Source organism: Brienomyrus brachyistius, chromosome 3 (genome assembly GCF_023856365.1).
Source record: "Brienomyrus brachyistius isolate T26 chromosome 3, BBRACH_0.4, whole genome shotgun sequence".
NCBI lineage: Eukaryota > Metazoa > Chordata > Actinopteri > Osteoglossiformes > Mormyridae > Brienomyrus > Brienomyrus brachyistius.
This window is the reverse complement of record NC_064535.1, coordinates 24,932,213-24,949,498: the sequence shown is the minus strand read 5'-3', so window position 1 is coordinate 24,949,498 and position 17,286 is coordinate 24,932,213. Positions and strand designations below refer to the sequence as shown.

At 43.1% G+C, this 17,286-nt stretch overlaps 2 protein-coding genes across 3 annotated transcripts; both read right to left on the bottom strand.

Moving 5' to 3' along the window:
• Positions 1–164: 164 nt before the first annotated feature.
• Positions 165–3,558, bottom strand: ssbp1 (single-stranded DNA binding protein 1). Of its 2 annotated transcripts, none has more exons than XM_049007073.1 (7): positions 3,491–3,558; positions 3,015–3,085; positions 2,863–2,920; positions 2,351–2,491; positions 1,584–1,671; positions 1,064–1,152; positions 165–917 (listed from the first exon to the last, which is right to left on the bottom strand). In XM_049007073.1, the coding sequence occupies exons 2-7, from the start codon at positions 3,036–3,038 to the stop codon at positions 874–876; spliced, it is 444 nt and encodes a 147-aa protein (XP_048863030.1). In that variant the 5' UTR covers positions 3,039–3,085; positions 3,491–3,558; the 3' UTR covers positions 165–873. The 2 variants fall into 2 exon arrangements, with proteins under 2 accessions (XP_048863030.1, XP_048863031.1); XM_049007074.1 differs by lacking the exon at positions 3,491–3,558 and adding an exon at positions 3,240–3,463.
• Positions 3,559–4,304: 746 nt separating this feature from the next.
• Positions 4,305–17,062, bottom strand: c3h12orf56 (chromosome 3 C12orf56 homolog). The gene is made up of 13 exons (XM_049007076.1): positions 16,190–17,062; positions 15,180–15,363; positions 12,847–12,925; positions 9,530–9,812; positions 9,370–9,449; positions 9,145–9,289; positions 8,940–9,046; positions 8,520–8,609; positions 8,169–8,277; positions 7,662–7,730; positions 7,164–7,241; positions 6,905–7,077; positions 4,305–5,940 (listed from the first exon to the last, which is right to left on the bottom strand). Exons 1-13 carry the CDS (start codon positions 16,565–16,567, stop codon positions 5,832–5,834), a joined length of 1,884 nt encoding a protein of 627 aa, XP_048863033.1. The 5' UTR covers positions 16,568–17,062; the 3' UTR covers positions 4,305–5,831.
• Between the last annotated feature and the right edge of the window lie 224 nt (positions 17,063–17,286).

Genomic DNA, 17,286 nt, shown 5'->3' with positions numbered 1-17,286 from the left:
CAGTAGACACCGCCTACATTCAGCTTTTCCATTCTCTCACTTCACCGGTCATAGAGCAGTATAACAAGTACAAGATACCCATGTTGCTTACGCTAATTATCGATTACAAAGCACTTCACTATCCCATGAATTCTGAAACCATTCAGGTATTTAACGATACAGTATTGAGTTGTTTATCAAAATTCGTTTATTCAAAACTGTGAGTTGTATAGGGTGCATGAAGTTTTACAGTCTAGTATTTAAACTGCTTGGGCATCCTGCCGAAGCAGTTCGGTGCTGGTTTACAGTACAACACACTCGGTTCGGCCATAGATTAAGTGCTCGAGTGTTTTTCTCCCGGGGAATAACGATGCAAAATTCTGATGATCAACCCAGTTTAGAAGGTACAGATATTTATAGGGACTGACACTCGGACAAAAATCTTCACAGCGGAATAGGTCCGTTTTGATTTTTAAAATAACAAAAAGCTAACTAATACACTGAGCTATTTCACCAAAAGCAATGTTCTTTGTGCTCTAAGTCACAACTTCATTTAATAAATCAGAAAAGTAAACGAAATCAAAAAAGTTTTTGGTTGCCAACAAGCAGAGTTGACAAGCTGCTTTCAGCCAGCCTTTCACTGTGTTAGTTGTGTATAGCTGGGAAGTGAACAATAAAGAACTATAAGAATTACATATTAAATTGAAGTCTCTAGCTATGGCGTCATGACCTCTGCCACTAGAGGGCGCCATGCAAACAAGGCTTCTCTTGTTATCGAAAAAGGAGGGGTGAAATCTTGGCAGTCCTCTACTTCAGTCAAGCTTGGAAAAATAAAAAAACACACAAAAGAACCACTGGCCTTCTATTATTCTACATACAGGTAAGATATTTTGTTCATGTTCTCTCCCTTGGATTCTCACTTAAAAAGATAATATTGTCTGTGAAAAGAAAAAAAAAAGAGGGTGATTAGGATACAAATGAAAAGTCCCGTACGTGTTTTTAAAGTATGATTTAAATTTTTGCGGATTTATAAAAACAGAAGGTCTACACGGTTCCGGATTAGGTGGGTAATGTTTTGATGTACCTGCGATGATGGTTGTTGCCTGTCGCCTGACACTGTTTTTGTCCACATATTCCCCATAGTCCAGCTTTCCCTCCACTAGCACCCGAGACCTGGAAGAGGACAAAGGTGTGATGGGAGAAGAGAGAGAAGCCTCCCCGTCAGTCACAAACACGATCGGGTACAGGGAGGAGGACACTATAAAGCAGGGGTCACCGACCTTTTTGAAACTGAGAGCTACTTCACAGGTTCTGAGCCATACGAAGGGCTACCAGTTCGAAACGCCCTCCTAAACTTATCTAAACTTCATGTATAATAAACATATTTTAAATGCTTTTTTAATATTGTCATTTTCAAATCAATATAAATGCAAATGTGATTAAAGAATAGCAAGAGGATAAAATTAAATTTTATTTTTAGAACAGGTCCGTGGGCAACTCATGTGGTCCTTGGGGGTATCCTGGTGCCCGCGGGCACCATGTTGGTGGCCCCTGCTATAAAAGACTGGCCAGCAGTGCTACTCCAGCGGTTTGGTGCCACTCACCCTTTCTTCACGTACTGATAGGCCACGTCGCGCAAGCCTGGTTTGAAGACTGACACACGATGCCATGTGGTCTTCTGACTGACGTCACCTACAGCACAGTTCAAACATCTGTATGTTCCATGTATTTGTGGGATCATTGTTGCCCCCCCCCCCCATCCCAAAAATCTCTCATCCTCCCCCTAAATCCACATCCAAGCACCGAGGTTGTTCCTTTATTTATTTCATTGAGAGTGACCTAGGCATTTATTACCATTATTAACATTAATCAGTTAATAACTGCATTAAATTATTAATATGTCCAAATAACTAAATAAAATGCATAGTTAGTTGTGGGGGAAAAAAATTACTTATGCAAACTATTCAACAAGCTGCACTGTCCCGGATCTGCACAGGAGTGCTTCAGATCCAGTATAACCTCACCAGCCATTAACGGGGTGGGTGGGGGGGTGCATGTAGGTCAGTGGGTTCAGCTTATGTGTCAGTTTTCAGATGGTTGTGAGCACAAATCACCTGGCTGGCAGAGTAATCATTCCACCAGCAAGGCTCTTAACCGCACCTGTTCTAGGGATGCTGCCTAAATTATACCTGGGATGCTCAGAACACCCCAGTGGCATCTCTCATTTTCAGACGAAAATGCATCATCATCCTGAGTGCCTACCAGGATCTCACAATGTAACATTTCTCTGCTGCTGAAAAGTCTGTCATTCGGTGTCAGTAAAGACACGCGAGTACAACAGTGAGATCACAAGTGCAGCCAGAGTTCTAACCTCCTGGCGTGGTCTCCCCCTCTCCAGAGCGCCACATCTCATTGGTCGCCACGGAGAAGATCGTTACTGGGTTTCTCCCATCCACTTGTCGCATGAGAGGGTCCTGGCCAACACGGCCCAGGATCTGCACCCGGTTTATGGCTGGCAAGTAGAGAAAAGTTTGAGTTTAATGTTATACAAAGAATTATTAGAAACAACTAGAGATTTAATGCATTACAGTTGTAAAACCTTAGTCAACAGAACAATGACTATATTAGAAATTAGGTCTAAAACAATTTATCAGTCACTAGCCCATTTGATAGTAGGTACCACACTCATGTCCTCAAAGATATTGGGCTCCCAAGCCAGACCAATCCAAATTATGCTCCAAATTTGAAATCATGCTAATTTTCCCCTCCTTTAATGCACCCCTGTGTACTACCTACTGCTGTCAATGGCCACGGAATGTTTCACAAACCAGTTGAATCAGGGGACCTTGGAATCCCGCCCCCGCCATGGCACCCCATGCTTACATCTCTCAAGAATGAAGCTTACATCTGTGGTCATGGATCTCACCAACTGCCTGAACACCTACAACACACAAAATTCACATTACCACGTTCAGGACTGAACAGGACATCTCCACGAATTCCCGATTATGAAGCTCGCTTTGTTACTCAAATACCTGTGCTGACGCCATTCTAAGCATCCTGTCTTGTTTGTAGAGATGTTTATAAGGTGGTACTGCTGCAAGGTCTGAAACAATAAAAACAGCCCATGATACAAAGCACAATTCTCCGCGGAAAATCCGGACGCCACGAGATAATCCTTCATGTAGTAAAATAAAGTATCCTCGTATTAGAAACCGCTAACCCATTAAATAATGCATTGTATTGGTGCAACTAAATACCTTTCCGCGTAGTAACATGTGAAGTATATAAAAGTCAAAAACAATCAAAATATAATTTTGCTGCAGCTAACTCGAAGTGTTGTTAATATTTTACAGAGATGAAAACGTTCGGTAAAGCTAAAAAGAAAAAACTTGATCAACCTAACGCTTGTTTCGGACTTTTCTGCACACTAAAATATAAAGACATATCCAAAAACAAAAAGAACTTTTAAATTGAGATTTTATATGAACTACATGCGTATGTCACTTACCCGCGGGTAACGGCACGCTGCTTCCGGTCCGTCACTAAAACAATTCCGGCAACTTCTAGAATTAGGTCCTAGTGTGTCAAAATGAATAATGAAATGTATTTTAATATTTAATTTATACGTAGTTTTTTCAATAATTATTCGTATATCTGTTTTTTTATTTTCGAGATTCACTTCATTTTTATTGAATCTGGAGTTTTTGTCCATAAAGGAACAATACAGTTATATAATTGTACAGTACCTGCAAGATGCTACGTATTGAATTTTAAAATATAACCTTTTATTTACTTCTCTTTTGGAGAATAATGTTCTTGTTCACGTGAGGACTATACATAACACAACCATAAAAACCCCTATATCTGAGTTTCCATATACATGTATGTCTTAATGTTTATAACAGCATAAATCACGAGTCTCCAGTCTTTGTGATTGATAACAGCAATAGCATGCAATAATCCATCCATCCATTTTCCAAACCGCTTATCCTATTGGGTCGCGGGGGGTCCGGAGCCTATCCCGGAAGCAATGGGCACGAGGCAGGGAACAACCCAGGATGGGGGGCCAGCCCATCGCAGGGCACACTCACACACCATTCACTCACACATTCACACCTATGGGCAATTTAGCGACTCCAATTAGCCTCAGCATGTTTTTGGACTGTGGGGGGAAACCGGAGTATCCGGAGGAAACCCCACGACGACATGGGGAGAACATGCAAACTCCGCACACATGTGACCCAGGTGGAGACTCGAACCCGGGTCCCAGAGGTGTGAGGCAACAGTGCTAACCACTGCACCACCATGCCACCCCTGCATGCAATAATAAACGCAGTAAAACAAGCAAAGAAAGATGGATAAACTGCTTTTTTGACTCCACAACACTTTAAGGTCAGACCCTTTGGCTGCAGGAAATGTGAAGAATGAAAAATACTGCAACACAGAATAATCAAGGAATATGAATTTATTCTATTTCTGTTGAGAATTTATATGCTATTAAGACTGTGAAATCAGTTGAAACTGGGTTAAAAAAATCAATACACTGGATTTCATTACTGCTGTGGATCTTCAAGTTATTCTCTTCTTCATTCTTCAAACATTTAGAATTGTTACAAACGATTCCTGCAGTATTTTGCTAGTTTGACAAATGCTTTATGACCAAAAAGAACAATCATCTTATTTACATTATTCCCAAAGCTGTGATCCGTAGGTTCATCTTGATTGGAAAACGTCCTGCTTGACACCCAGTGATGATCATGCTTAACTTGAGGTCATTTCTAGAATAATCACTACAATATAAGTATTGCAGATGTGCTTTATAGGCGTCATTGTTAGTAAAGACCCCTAAAGTGCAAATAAAGTGCTTGCATATAGATGTCTACCCATCAACTAGAACAAGAGAAGTCCTAAGTGTGTTCAATCCAGTCAAGAGGCAAACAATCAGGATTTTCCATCCTCATCTGTCTTTCCACGGGCAGGGCAAGATGCAGAGACTTGCTACTCCCTCCCTCCATCCATCCATTTTCTCAAACTGCTTATCCTAGTTAGAGTTGTGGAGGGTCTGGAGCCTATAGGCACAAGGCAGGAAACAACCCAGGATGGGGCACCAACCCATCACAGGGCACACAAAGGGTTCCAAAGGCGCGATGTCACAGCACTAACCACCATGCCGCCGCGGTACTCTCCCCCCCCCGACGTATGTGTCACACACACATCAAAAACGGAAGCCAACCTTAAACTCTCTGCTGTTTTTTCTAGGTATGTTGCAATGGTGCTACTGGCTTCAACACACTTATTCAGAGGTGGGGAACTGTGGACTGCAGAACCGGGTGGAAACGGGACCCGGTGCCGGCATATTTTCAGTGACCATTCACTTTCTAATCAACATACTCCCAGAACACAGCTTTGTTCCTTCGAGTTTACTGAAGAAAATATTAACTATGGTAGACCACAGCTCCCAAGTCCTGCAATGGCTTACAGCTACTCATAAATAATTATTTCAGTGTCATTAGAATACAATGGCCCAGCAGGAACAACACTGTTTAAGCATTTTAAACCCCTTTGTGTGTGTGTGTGTGTGTGTCTGTCTGTATTAAGTTTATATTACATTGTGGGGACCAAATACCTGTTCTCTGTGAATGCAGTCAAAAAAGTAAAAATGCCAAAAGTCTTGTATTTTGGTTGGTTACTTATGGTTAAGGTTAGGGCTGGGTAGAGGTTAAGGGTGCAGTGATTGGGATTAGGGTTTTTCCCCATAGAAATGAATGGATGGTCCCCATTTACATAGGTACCCCAACGTCTGTGTGTGTCTGTGTGTGTGTGTGTGTATATGTGTGGGCAGCACAGGGCTACTGCAGGACCAGGTGCAGGAGCTGGGAGAGCAGCTTGACTGTGGGCTGGCTGATGCGGTAATGAGACGGCAGCTTATCCTCCAGCTGGGACACTTTCACATAGTACCTGTAACAGAACACAGACTGGGTTTGTGCATCGGCACTGAGTGATGTGTGGATGACATATCTGATCAGGCAAGCTTGTAACACACACGGATAAACAAGGCACATGACATAATATCACTCCTCTTAATACATATGAATTAGAATTCCACAATTTCTTTTGCCAGTTTTCCTACGATAATGGCAATTTTAGTAAGAGCCCATTGAAGAAGAATTCATTATCTCAAGCACCTATTGTGGACTGTCAAGCTTTTACTTTGCTTTTCTGGTAGACTATACAAATCTGTTCATGTAAACACGGTTGCCAAATCTGACGATGATGATCGATTAATTTTGGTTTTTTTGCTACCTTTTGCAAGATACCTCACCTGGTTTTTAGAACCTAGTGTACATCCAAGGCCTTGTGCTGAGTTTTTTTACAAATATATCCTGATCAGTCATTCACTTACTGTATTCAGTTATTCATGATGATTTAATGTGTTTTGTTTTCCATAGAATCATAGGGGGACTGGGATTTCCCTAGTTCATTTTTCAGTTTATTTTCCTTTAGTTCATTCATTTATAGCTTTTATATGTAATTTGATATTTTTTTCCTGCCCTTGCTACTTGCTTCCTCATATCAAGTTCTTTGCCTCTCATACAACTCACTCTTACCAAGGCCATCTGACCCCCCCCCCCTGGCTCCAGGACTCTGTAAGAAGACCATAGAAAAAGGCCCGCTTCCCTCAGGGGGTGGCAGAGAGAGATGCAGACACTGAACCGGCCGTTTGTAACATCTTCATTCTGTCTCAATAAACTGCTTAAGCTTAAGGAACCTGCCTCATCAATCGACTCTGAAAGAACCTGAAGTTTCACAAAGAAATCAATCACACATCACAAATAAAGAAATTGCAAATAACAAACACCTTATAGTAAATAACAGGAATTTCATGCAGAATGTGTGCCAGTGACCCCGGCTTCACTCTGACCTGAATTCCTCCCAGTACTGGGTCCTGATGTGGCTTCCCAGTTCAACGCTGTACTGCAAACAGGCGAGGAGTACCCGGCACCGCTGGTACAGCAACACAGCCTGGGCTGGGCTCAGAACCGGCCGGGCAAGTACCAGAACCAACTGCTGTGCCACGTAACTAATAAAAGGTATCTGCAGTGGATAGTAAGTGGACAGCGTATAAGGAAAACTAAGACAGAAGTACTAAAAAGATGCCACAGTAAAGTGTACAGACTTACCACAGACTGGTGAGACTGTAGAGTCTTCAGCACCCAGCCCACAGTTAAGAAGCACTCATGATCTGAGGTATGGCTAGCCTGAAGGGACAAACAGAGCACTGTTTAGTCACCGTCTCACAGATCACATCTCAAAGCCATAGGAGTAAAATAATCCACCCATGAGCACCTTTAAGAAAGGCTCCTCTGTTCTGCATGCAGGCTCCCAAACAATTGTTTTGCCTAGGTGTTTCCGAAATATATACTTAGACAACACCGGGACACACAAAGCAGTGAAATAGCTGCCATGTGTCATGTGTGGGCGATGTGAAATTTATAGTTTGTGGATGGCCCTTCTAATGAACAGAAGAGGTTCGGCACCGTGTGCATTAGCCTGGGTGAGTGGGAGAGCAGCACGAGCAGCATGGCTGCATTAGTAATGACAGATTTGTGGACAGGGAGTGAAGTTCCAGGTCCGACTATGGGGGGGGCGGGGGGGGGGGGGGGGGGTCACTCACTAACCTGCTGGGCCACCAACACCACCTCAAACAGCAGTGCAGAAGCTGCATCCAGATATTCAGCCAGCAGGGCCTTCAGCTGAAGGTCACATGACATGAAATATGCAGCATCACATGACCGGCTAGCCAAGCCTTACAGTAATAAGGACATTTTAGCTGGACGGCCATCCTGAAAATTTGCTATCAGGAGTCTTGTCGATGTTTGCTTCTTGTCTAAAGCCAAAGTTAATGAAGAAATTTATAGAGGGGGCAGGGTTACAAAATGAGGGAAAGCTAACCTGGGCTCTAAATCCTAATGAATACATAAAGGCAATGACTATCTTCCAACTGTATATATTAACATGGTTCAGTAATATGGACCTTCACCCAGCTCCTAAGGGGTCTACAGAGCAGAATTACCCCTTTGTAAGAAACAGGGGCCCTACTGTTGGGAGAGGAACCAAAAGACACTCCCCCAAAACTGTGGCCCAGCATTATCACGACAATGACACCCCTTGTGCCAAGTGCCAACACTCGCCTTGGCCTGCTGAGAGTGCCACCCTGGGTCTGCAGCCGGTCCCTGGAGATCCATTCCTGGGTCACAGACCAGCGCCAGTAACAGCCTTTCAGTAAGTGCACCCCTGGGTCAGGTTAAAAAAATGGAAAAACTGCATTTCTCCCCCTGCAAGGTCACTCTGCCTTACAGCTTACATAAAGGCCACTAGATTACATGACATTATAATGAATGGCATAAATTTACCCAAAAGGGATTTGTGTTTTATTTTGAGCCCCCAGTGTCATAAAAACTAAAATATCTATTAAGAAAATCCAACCAATGAAGCACATGCCCTCGAGCATGTGACCAGCAGGAGACCAATGAGACCTTTTAGAAGTCAGCAAGTTGAGACGTGCTGGTTCGATTTCCGTCTCCCGGAACATCAAACCCAAGGTCTGGGCCAGCAGTGCCGACAGTCTGTGTGTCGTATGATAAGACATGATTGGACTTTGTAGGCACAAGATATGGGTTGTTTTGTTTTTTTACCCAAAGCTCACCTGAACATACTGCAAAATGGATACGTGTAAAGTAAAATCTCAAACATTCTGGCAGGTGAGGGCGCTGTTGTGCCACAATCACAAGAATTCAAATCCATACATGCCAGTCTCCATTTTACAAATGTGTTCTGAAAAGACAAAGCCACTATATAGACACCTTTCTTCTTTTAATTTTCTCCCGTTTTTCAGAATAATTTAGCATCTCAATGCAGATCCCCTTCATCGCCCTGTCACTCCGAGCATCACTCACAGTAGCCTGTCCTCTACGGGAATCTTTCTGCTACCTCCTACAGTCTTCCAGCAGCTCTGAAGTGTGTCCTCCAGCGTCCTCACTAGGAATGAGCAAAGCTCTTCTGACTGGCAGGGAGAAGAGCATGGAATCATGGGAGTGAAGGGCCAAGGAGGACTGACGGCGGCGCCACGAGGTGCGGTGGCAGAATATCGCCGAAGCTCACCCTCCAAAAGAGGCGGCGGACGGCGTGGTTGCGATGCGCGGCCGTGTGGAGCTCCTGCAGCAGCAGGTACAGCATCTCCATGGTGAGGTCCTGCTGTAGAAGCTCCCTGCTCAGCTGACCAAAGAGATGGGTGGTGCGTTCCCAACTGGGGAGCCAGGTAAGGGGGAGTAGATAATGCCCCAGACAAGTGCCAACATGTAATCGCACACCACATTATGGCAATACCTGGTCTGCCGTCGGTTCTGAAGGGTAGAGGAAACGCAGCATCTCTTTCTGAACTGAGGGTCCAACAGGAGCGTGGATCTCTGCAACAACCGGACAATTAATTTCTACGTGACTCTACGTAACGCTTGACACTCGACATAAATGACAGGCAGCTGCTCACGATGACGTAGCTGTTCCAGGCGGTCTGGAGGTGCAGGTATATCCGAGAGGATGGAGACACTGCATAGAGGTGCAGCTCGGACCTCGCTGATTCTTCCTTCTCCCCACCCTCCTGCACCATCGTCCGCTCGGCCAGCTTGCCCAGGATCGAGGCCCTTCTGTCTGGGCTACCCCTGCCTGAGTGGGTCGGCGTCTCAGCGGAGTCCAGGATGCTGGGTGCCAAGGAACCGTGAGCCAGTGGAGGCGAGGACGTAGGCTTCGGCGTCTGCTCCTCTACCTCCACCCTAGATTAATAACACAGAGGCATAATGAAGTGAAACGTTACGGATGGTAAGGCTTTATATTGCCGCATAAATATCAATATTTACAAGTTAAAACACAAAGTTTTCAAGTAGAGGGACCACGGCACACTGCAAAGTGACACTCAGGTTGCTTTGTGCTGTGTTGTGGATTGCAGGAGGTTGACAGGAGGAGGTTAATAAATCAGTTCAATTAATTAGAACCAAACAGTAGTAGACAACAGTGCTGTGCCGTTTTTTGTTTACCAGACTTTTGTGAACAATACATCCAATAGAGTGTAAGCTTTGTGATTTACATCTGCACACATGGCAGTATAAGCCATAGTCATCCATCTGAGCTCCAACGTGAATTTAAGCAAAGAGCAAAACATTAGTAAGCAGTGAATTAATCTGGACACTTTAGAGACCTCTCTACAGGAGCACATGTCACTTTTTAAAAGATCAGCTTCCACACTCATGGAATAATTCAAGTTTCATCTGCATCCTCGATGTCTGAGAAAGCAGCTGACTTTGCTACATCAAGTGTGTGTGGAGAAGGTGGCGTACAATTAGTGCAGTAGCCAAAGTTCAGTTTCAATTAAATGGCCTGTGTTAATTCCACAATGAAGACACCCCCCTGATTTTCAAGAAATCAAAAAAAAGAAATCCCGACAAATTAAATTACACCAACACACACCCTGGTGCAATTTGGCCAAACCTGAAACCATGCAAATAAGTGCATACTAATTGAACGAGCTTAATTACCTTGGCTAGGTGAGTTTCACATGGTCTTTTCTCACGTCAAGCCTTCATGGGGTTCTTTTTTACGAGCAATGTCACTGCAGGACATCCCTCTGTGCAATACATACCCTCACCATTTTGGCTTCGACTGATAATAAGTAGCATGTAGGCTGATTTCGAGGCTTCAGGATAGATAGCATCAGTTGTGAACATGACTGTGCATTTACCTTGGCAATTTTTTATGAAATTATTTCGCTTTGGTTAGCTCTGTATTTATAGAAACTACAATTTATAAAATAATGAAGTTGTTCATATAGGTGGCAGAGATGCTGGAGATGAGAAAACAAACAAGCAAAATCACTCAAGAGTCCAGTCAGTTTCCATAATGTCCATCTGATCACACACACACACAGGTTGTATCTTTGTGGGGACCGTCCGTTCATTTCTATGGGCAAAACCCTAATCCCAACAATGACAACCTTGATCCCTACCCAGCTCTAACCTTACCCATACAGTAAGTAGCCAAACAAAATACTAGAGTTTTCCCCTCGTGGTGACTGAAAAAAAATGTCCCCACAAGGTCAAAATAACATGGATTTTGGAATTTAGTCCCCACAAAGTAATATATACATGGGCATCCATAGACACACAGCTGTCTCAGCCACTCCTATAGACGCACCACCCAGGCACCCTTTAATTAGACGGTTATTTAGAGGTTTCCGCCTCGCCTCGTACCCTAGCAACCAATGGAAGGTTTACTTGCTGGTCATCCGTAGCAGCCAACATGAACCCGGGCTGGCAGAAAGCGAGCTCTACACGCCGGAAGGAAAGAAACACTCACGGTGCAGCACGAACGGCGTGAGATCTATTTTTGTAGATCTTGCCTTGAGACAAAGCAGTGGGAAGCCCGTAAAGGACACTGGTCGCTGAGCCTGACCTCACAATCCTGGAACTGTAAGAAGCACAGAACCCCCCTAATGGTGTCTCTGAAACTCGACAAACTGAAACCGAAGCTCTCTGTCTTCTTCGCTGAGAACCTGGAGACGCCCTGAGTCACATTAAAGGTTCATGGCCGGCTTAAGCAGTCCTGCTCACGTCGCAGCCTGACATTTCAACTTGAAAGGACTGCCCCCCCCATCACGGTGTATAACCCTTTGCCTTTCTCACCACCAATGTCGGTAAACTGGTCACCACACTAAGCAAAAGGCTAGCATTTTTTCAACACCGACTTGCAGGTATCGATTTCGTAACAGTGAATTAGACTCTCCTGGATCCTGTGACCAGATCATCCCGGAAGAGTGACCTTGTAAACCAAGCCCCAAAGAAGATCCTTTGTCCCCCTTCTTTGAACCATGAGAAGAGAATGACAAAGGAAAGTGAGAAAGTGGTTCAGAGCAGGTATCACTGCTGTTTTTTAGGGTAACTGATATTCACTCGTTGCTTTCATCATGTCCCACATTCTTCCACACATCCCCTGCACAGCAGGGTCAAGCAGTCAGACACAGAAAAATAAGAACAGAGCTGTGTATATTATGTTTATAGGGCAGTGTGTGACTCGGCAGGCCAGGATGCTGTGCCTGTGATCGGAATATCGCCGGTTCAATCCCAGGTCCATAGAGTTCACCAATGAGACCCTTCAGCAAGTGAACGTGACTCTTTGTACTCAACTAGTCACTTGAAACAAAATCTTGGTCTGGATTTGTACTTTCTGATCCTGAACTTTCCACCTCTGCTCTAAATAGTCTTTATGGTAGGTTAAGATTCCAAAATATTTTCAACTCTGAGATAATGTCTTTGATTGTTAAGCACCTACTGAAAGACCCTAAAAATCAGGAACTTACATTCCATCCGAGTGTCATCCCAGGCTCCTCCCACAATGTGGTGAGATGAGGAAGACGGCAGGAAATAGCCAAACAGCCAACTGGGAGCCATTACTGCTTGGCCAATACCAATTATCCAGCTTCCTCTGCTTCAGAAGCCCTCATTCTACTACTGCTGCTCATATCATGATGCCTCCTGGTCCAGCTGCCAGGCAGAGCTAAGGGCTTCCGAATGGGACCATGATCGTCATCACACCTTATTCCTTCAACGGAGGATCTGAATGTTTGTTTGAAAGCCTTTAATTGTCCAGAACTGACATGTGGCTCAGCATAAGAACAAAGAGAGAAGTGTTCAACCCTTGATTCGTGTCTTAGTGTGGTTATCATCACCATCGGTTAGACGGACATGAGACACTTGGAAGTACGTCCTTCACACTCTCGACTTTGACGCATTCCCTGAAGGCATGTCTGCTTTTTACCTGGTGGACAAGGGGGCATGCTTCCAGATGGCGGTCCCCGGAGAAGCAGAGCACATAGAGGGCAGGACGCTACTGACCCCTGGTGGAAGGCAGGGGACAGGACCAGAATTAGAGGGGGGGATAACATCTGGCTAATGAGCAGATTCCAGTTACAGCCAACCTTTTGTAACTTCATACCCTTCACTCACAAGCCTGTTTAATAGGCCGAAGACAGAAAACGAATGAGACCCTGTGGAACCAACACAACAAGATTTTACTGTAATTTCCAGTAGAGATTGTTTGTTTGTTAGTTTATCTGACAGGCCCAATACCTATCATTGATAATGTAAATATGCATAAGTTAGCCAAAAGGCTAGTTTGCATCCATAATCCCTGAGTTTGAGTAAGAAAAGACACGTACAAAGATCAAAATATTCTCTCTGTTAGTACAATAAAATACAAAACCATAAAATACAAAAAAAATATATAACAAAACAAGATTAAAACAACGCTTGACCCTGTTCTAGCGTACGCAAGTTTGATTACTTAAAATCAAATCCTTTAAGCTGAGAGGAGAGAGTGGCATGTAGCACTGTTTTTATATTTCGGTAGAGTATTCCAATCCTGTGGAGCTGAAACTAAAAAAGAATTTTGTCCACTTTGTGAACTAATGCTGAGTAAATCTCCTCCGGTTGATGCTCTGCTAGGTTATCGGTTTAATAAAGGAACAGAAAGGAGGCTTCATGCTGTTTAATATTTCAAAAAACAGGCACAGTCTGCTGCATTCGATTACATTTACCCAGCTTAAAAGATTGTATTTCCTTTAAGATGTCACAATGATGGTGCTCCAGAGGCTTCGTGTCTAAGGTTTTTAGTGTCTGTTTGTATAACGATTCTAATGCCCAGGACACGGTGGATACGCGGCGTGTGCATCGCGGCTGGCGAAAGTGTTGATTTTCATTTTAGCTCCGACGTTAACAGGTAGCGCATTCACACTGCCTACATGTGAATAAAAGTGGATTATGGACGGAACACCATTAAAGCCAATGCATACTTCACTTTTCCCCATGTGCTTTCAGTTGCCGACGAGGGGACTTGACGTAAATATCGTCATCCGGGGTTGGTAGCGGACGGCTGCGGTCGGTGCGCGTTTAGCCCAAATTTTTGTCTACGGAAACGTTGCGCGTCGACTACGCATGTACAAAATAATTGATAAGATATATCAAGTAGGTGCCATGTATGTAAACTTTGTCCTTCCCATTTGATCTACTCAAAACAATAAAAATCAAAAGCTCCAGAAACCTGTTCTCATCTCATTTTGTTCAAGATTAATGATATATTACTATGGGGCACCTTAGAGGTCAGGGTGAGAAAATATTTTAATGTAATAGTTTTTGCGTTCCCACGCAGTACCTCTGCCATGTGAGTCAGATCCACTGCCAGCTGTGTATCTGTTTCTAGTCCTGGTTATTTTTATGGCTTTTAATCTTCATCTATTTGTTTTATTTATTATTATTATTTGTTTCCAGATGAACTGGGTGTTACCTTTGGCTTCAGTGTTACCTTTGGCTCTAGGCTCTCTAAATTCTTTGATAACTGTTTTTACCATCACAAAACTGCGTTTAGCAAGTCCAAACCTTGTTTTAAAGGCCTGTTTCATTTAATAGTCACATTCATTTGTGTTTCCATATGCTCATATAGCATCTGCCATGGCAGGCTGTTTTTTGATTATCCTTAACTTTGTCTTTTCTTTGAAATTCATCCACTGAATTAATAATTGTGCTTAATAACATAGTGCTGTCTGCTTCAGTGTCTCCACCAGGCAAAAGTTCATTGCAATCTTTTAATGTATTTTTAACGTGGTCAGTCCCCACCCACCCATCCCCCTCCCCAGGGACCCGGCCTGAATCAGGTTGTTTGGAGGCTGTGAATATATATAAAAATTTCTCTTAGGAACTTCCTGGCAACAAGTGTTAAAATCGTGATCAGATAGACTAGTTACAAAATTACAAAATTGTACAAAATTACAAAATTGCTAACTCTTCTGGTTTACTGCAAAAGATCTGGACAATCTGAGGATGTTGTGACCTTTAACTATAGTTAAGATAGATCCAAGATATGACAGACTTTTTAGACCCTTTTCCTACTTAAATTATCCTCCCAACTGACGTTAAAGTCTCCCATTAATAGAATAATAGCATTTATCTGGTCCTATAAAAAGTATGTTTAATATTTTTAGTGTTATTCCAGGCTTTATAACAGGTCCTAGGCTGGCAAATGCCCCCTTTAAGTCTCCTTTGAAGCACGAAGCTGTCCCAGTACTGGCTTCCACCTACTGACAACTAGCATCTTACCAGCATGAGGAGAGATGGACTGGTGTTTCTGGAGTAAAAGAGAAGCACGTGGAGCCGCCCTGCCGATGCCTCCCCGGTGCCCTGCATCTCCTTTCCCAGGATGCTTTGCAGAGGTGTAGACGACACGGATATGCTGTGAGTGTTCACGCTCGCGGCCAGTGAGAAAATCCGGTAGATCGTTGACCTGGAATTAGACATTTCCGCATGATGACAGAAAGCAATTAATTTTGCATGCAGCTTGTAATAGCCACAGACTGCTAAGGTATGCATCTGTCCACTCAGATTAAACAAGGAGACTTATTACTATTATTATTATTATTATTATTATTATTATTATTATTATTATTATTATTATTATTAGCAGCAGCAGTAGTAGTAGTAGCAGTAGTAGTAATATTAGTATTATTGTTATTATTCTCTGACCGAGGACAGATTCTGTCACCTAACAAACCTAATGAGAGCACCCATAGCACTTTAATAACTGAAACTACTATTCAATTAACATCTGTCTGGTGAACACCGTTCACCATCGTTCCTAATTAGTCTTCAATATAAATCACCTGATATCTGAGGAACGCTGTCTTCACAAACCAAAATCTTTACAAAGCGGTAATGTAGTAACGCTAATTCATGTTTTTCCTCGTTATTGAGGTCGGAGTTACTGAAGGTAGATAAACAAACAGGCAAAGACCCCCTAAATTCTGATTAACTGCTTGTTATCTGATTATCTAAGAAATTTAGGAAAAACCAAGTTACAACTTTCTTGGTGTGCAGTTCTACTAATGCTGCACTGCAGGACAGAACATCTGCAACAGCTAAACGTATAAGCCCGTGATTTTTTTATTAAAATATTAGGTCAGGAACTAAGCGCATATTTATTGTATATGTGGGATTCTTGCAGCCAGACAACTTTGTCAGGGATGCTTCTGAGAGCTAAACACCAAAATTTGCAATTAAAAATAACCGACTGATCATTTAAAAAGATAAATGATCCTACATCCCAGTCTTACCAAACTGATGTCAATGACGTGCCTGAAACAGACCGCAAGCTGGAGCGTGCGAGGTAGAAATTCGGCCAGGTAGACCGACTCGTCGTTCAGCACCGCGTGCATAAACACCTTGCTGATTTTCGGCGAAATGACGATGCACGGCTCGTAGGCGCGGATCCGCTCGTAGAAGCGGCGCTCGGTGCTCCTCTTGAGGAAAGACTCGAGTTTACTGTTCCGCCTGCACAGCAAGTCTCCCCGGTCACTTCTAGCCATTAAAACGGACATATAACGAAGACCTATCAGAGTGAAAATTAAGAAATACAGCAAACAGTCTTCTCCACATATGTGTGAGTATCCAAAAAAGGGGATTAAGTAGTTACGTAGAGTGCGTTCATGCATCAATCACCAGCACTTTTTCTTGCAAGCAAGTTGCACATCGAAGAGTAAGATCACCCTGACTGGTTTAAATAGTCACTCCAAGCATAATATCACTCCAAGCATGATATAATCCAAGCAAGCTTAATCCGTTATCCAACTGAAATATTCTTCTTTGATCAAATATCTTTTATAGCATTTGTCCCAAGTGCAAAAGTCCATCCTATGTCCTGACAACAAAAAGCCAAAAGCATGATCCTTGTCGAGCACCTGTTACAAACTGAAACGGTCTGCACGCGTTTACATTATAAGAACAAGAAATTAAGTTTGCTTTCTTAGCCAAAACAATTAAACAAAAAATGCATAGGCAGAGTTTGATCAATTAATTGCAATTTCGACGCCCGCTCCACCCATGACAAAATGTATATATAAAATTATATGGACTTTGCGAAATTCATCACAAAACATGTGATAAATATCACTAGTCGATGATAATGTTAATAGAAAATGCGATTTCATCTGTATCAGCTGGCTCTAGTGACGCCGAAAGATCCTGTTTCGTTTTCGTATCATTACTTGGCTGTTTGTACACCCGAAACGATCGGGTTACCCTGTACCTGGCAGAAGCATTTTGAATGTGGTGGGGGGGACACACTGGCGGAGGTCTGGGGACTCTCCCCCAGAATTGTTTTTTAATGAATTAGATACCATTTCCTGCATTCTGGTGTATTTTTAACAGGTTG

Excerpts from the sequence above, each read along its gene's own strand:
- ssbp1 (XM_049007073.1), bottom strand. The coding sequence starts at position 3,038 with ATGCTTAGAATGGCGTCAGCACAG. Across the intron at positions 2,921-3,014 it reads TTAGAATGGCGTCAGCACAG|GTGTTCAGGCAGTTGGTGAG; the intron begins GTATTTGAGTAA and ends TGTGTGTTGTAG. Across the intron at positions 918-1,063 it reads GGCAACAACCATCATCGCAG|ACAATATTATCTTTTTAAGT; the intron begins GTACATCAAAAC and ends TTCTTTTCACAG.
- c3h12orf56 (XM_049007076.1), bottom strand. The coding sequence starts at position 16,567 with ATGCATGAACGCACTCTACGTAACTACTTAATCCCCTTTTTTGGATAC. Across the intron at positions 9,813-12,846 it reads CATGCCCCCTTGTCCACCAG|GGTGGAGGTAGAGGAGCAGA; the intron begins GTAAAAAGCAGA and ends TTATTAATCTAG. Across the intron at positions 5,941-6,904 it reads CAGTACTGGGAGGAATTCAG|GTACTATGTGAAAGTGTCCC; the intron begins GTCAGAGTGAAG and ends GTTCTGTTACAG.